We start from the raw sequence: 1,359 nt of genomic DNA, 5'->3' as shown, positions 1-1,359 counted from the left end.
GGGGGACATAGGGGGACATGGGGTGACACGGGGGACATGTGGGGACACCGGGGACATGGGGAGATTGGGGACACAGGGGACACGGGGAATGTCGGGGCACAGGGCGACCGGGGTACCCCGAAGGTGGCGGTGACACCTGGGGACAGCGCTGCCCGGGAGTCCCCAGGACGGGGACAGTGCCAGTCCCCCCGTGGTGCTGGTGACAGGGACCTTCCTGTGGGGACAGCGGTGGCGGGAGAGCCACCACCGTGTCCCCTGTGGGCTCAGCGCCACCGCCAGCACCCGGGTGTGGCACCCTGGCTGTCCCCTCTGGGTCTGCCTGTCACCGTGTCGTGTCCCCTCTGTGTCTGTCTGTCCCCTCTGTGTCTGTCTGTCCCCTCTGTGTCTGTCTGTCCCCTCTGTCCCCATGTCCCTCTGTCCCCTGCCTGTCCCCATGTCCTTCTGTCCCCATTTCTCTCTGTCCCCTGCCTGTCCCCATGTCTGTCTGTCCCCTTCTTGTCCCCCTGCCTGTCTGTCCCCCCTGTGTCTGTCTGTCCCCTGCCTGTCCCCATGTCCCTCTGTCCCCCGCAGCTGCCATACCTGCGCTCTCCTGTCCCCGCGCTGTGTCCCGTCCTGTCCCGTCCGGTGCCGTCCCCCCGCAGGTGCCATCTGTCACCGCCGCCCCGCGCTCTGTCCCCGCCTGTCACCGCCTCGCTCAAGTTCAAGGTTCAAACTCCACGGGGCCCTGCCTGGGACCGGCGGGGACACGCGGGGACCGCAGGGGACACGCTGGGAATGGAGGGGACACTCGGGGACCGCAGGGGACACACGGGGACTGGCGGGGACACTCGGGGACCGCGTGGGGACAATCCCGCATCACCGAGCGCACCGGGGGACACCGGCTCAGGTACCGGCAACGACGGGGACACTCGGGGACCGGCGGGGACACTCAGGGACCGGCGGGGACACTCGGGGACCGGCGGGGACAGTCGGGGACCGGCGGGGACACTCGGGGACTGGAGGGGACACTCGGGGACTGGCGGGGACACTCAGGGAATGGAGGGGACACTCAGGGAATGGAGGGGACACTCAGGGACGGGAGGGGACACTCAAGGTATACAGGGACACGCGGGGACCAGCGGGGACACTCAGGGACCGGAGGGGACACTCAGGGAATGGAGGGGACACTCAGGGAATGGAGGGGACATTCAGGGAATGGAGGGGACACTCAGGGACGGGAGGGGACACTCAGGGTATACAGGGACACGCGGGGACCAGCGGGGACACTCAGGGAATGGAGGGACACGCGGGGACCGGCGGGGACACTCAGGAAATGGAGGGGACACTCGGGGACGGGAGGGGACACACAGGCATCAAAGG

At 68.4% G+C, this 1,359-nt stretch overlaps 1 protein-coding gene across 4 annotated transcripts in view; it reads left to right on the top strand.

The window, feature by feature from the left end:
* Positions 1-104: 104 nt before the first annotated feature.
* The window catches only part of LOC130587438 (nuclear receptor subfamily 1 group I member 3-like), a 7,256-nt gene continuing 6,001 nt past the window's right edge, over positions 105-1,359 (top strand). For 2 of the 4 annotated variants that reach the window (XM_057388411.1, XM_057388410.1), the window contains exon 1: positions 105-886. In XM_057388411.1, the coding sequence (XP_057244394.1) occupies positions 477-886 (410 nt within the window). In that variant the 5' untranslated portion in view covers positions 105-476. The remainder of the gene's footprint in view (positions 887-1,359) is intronic. The other 2 variants (XM_057388412.1, XM_057388409.1) reach the window with 1 other exon arrangement.

The sequence above is a fragment of the Malurus melanocephalus genome, unplaced genomic scaffold (assembly GCF_030028575.1).
Source record: "Malurus melanocephalus ecotype Western Australia unplaced genomic scaffold, MMel_1.1 scaffold_1908, whole genome shotgun sequence".
Lineage (NCBI taxonomy): Eukaryota > Metazoa > Chordata > Aves > Passeriformes > Maluridae > Malurus > Malurus melanocephalus.
Note: the sequence above shows the minus strand (reverse complement) of the source record. Positions and strands in the feature narration are given on the sequence as shown.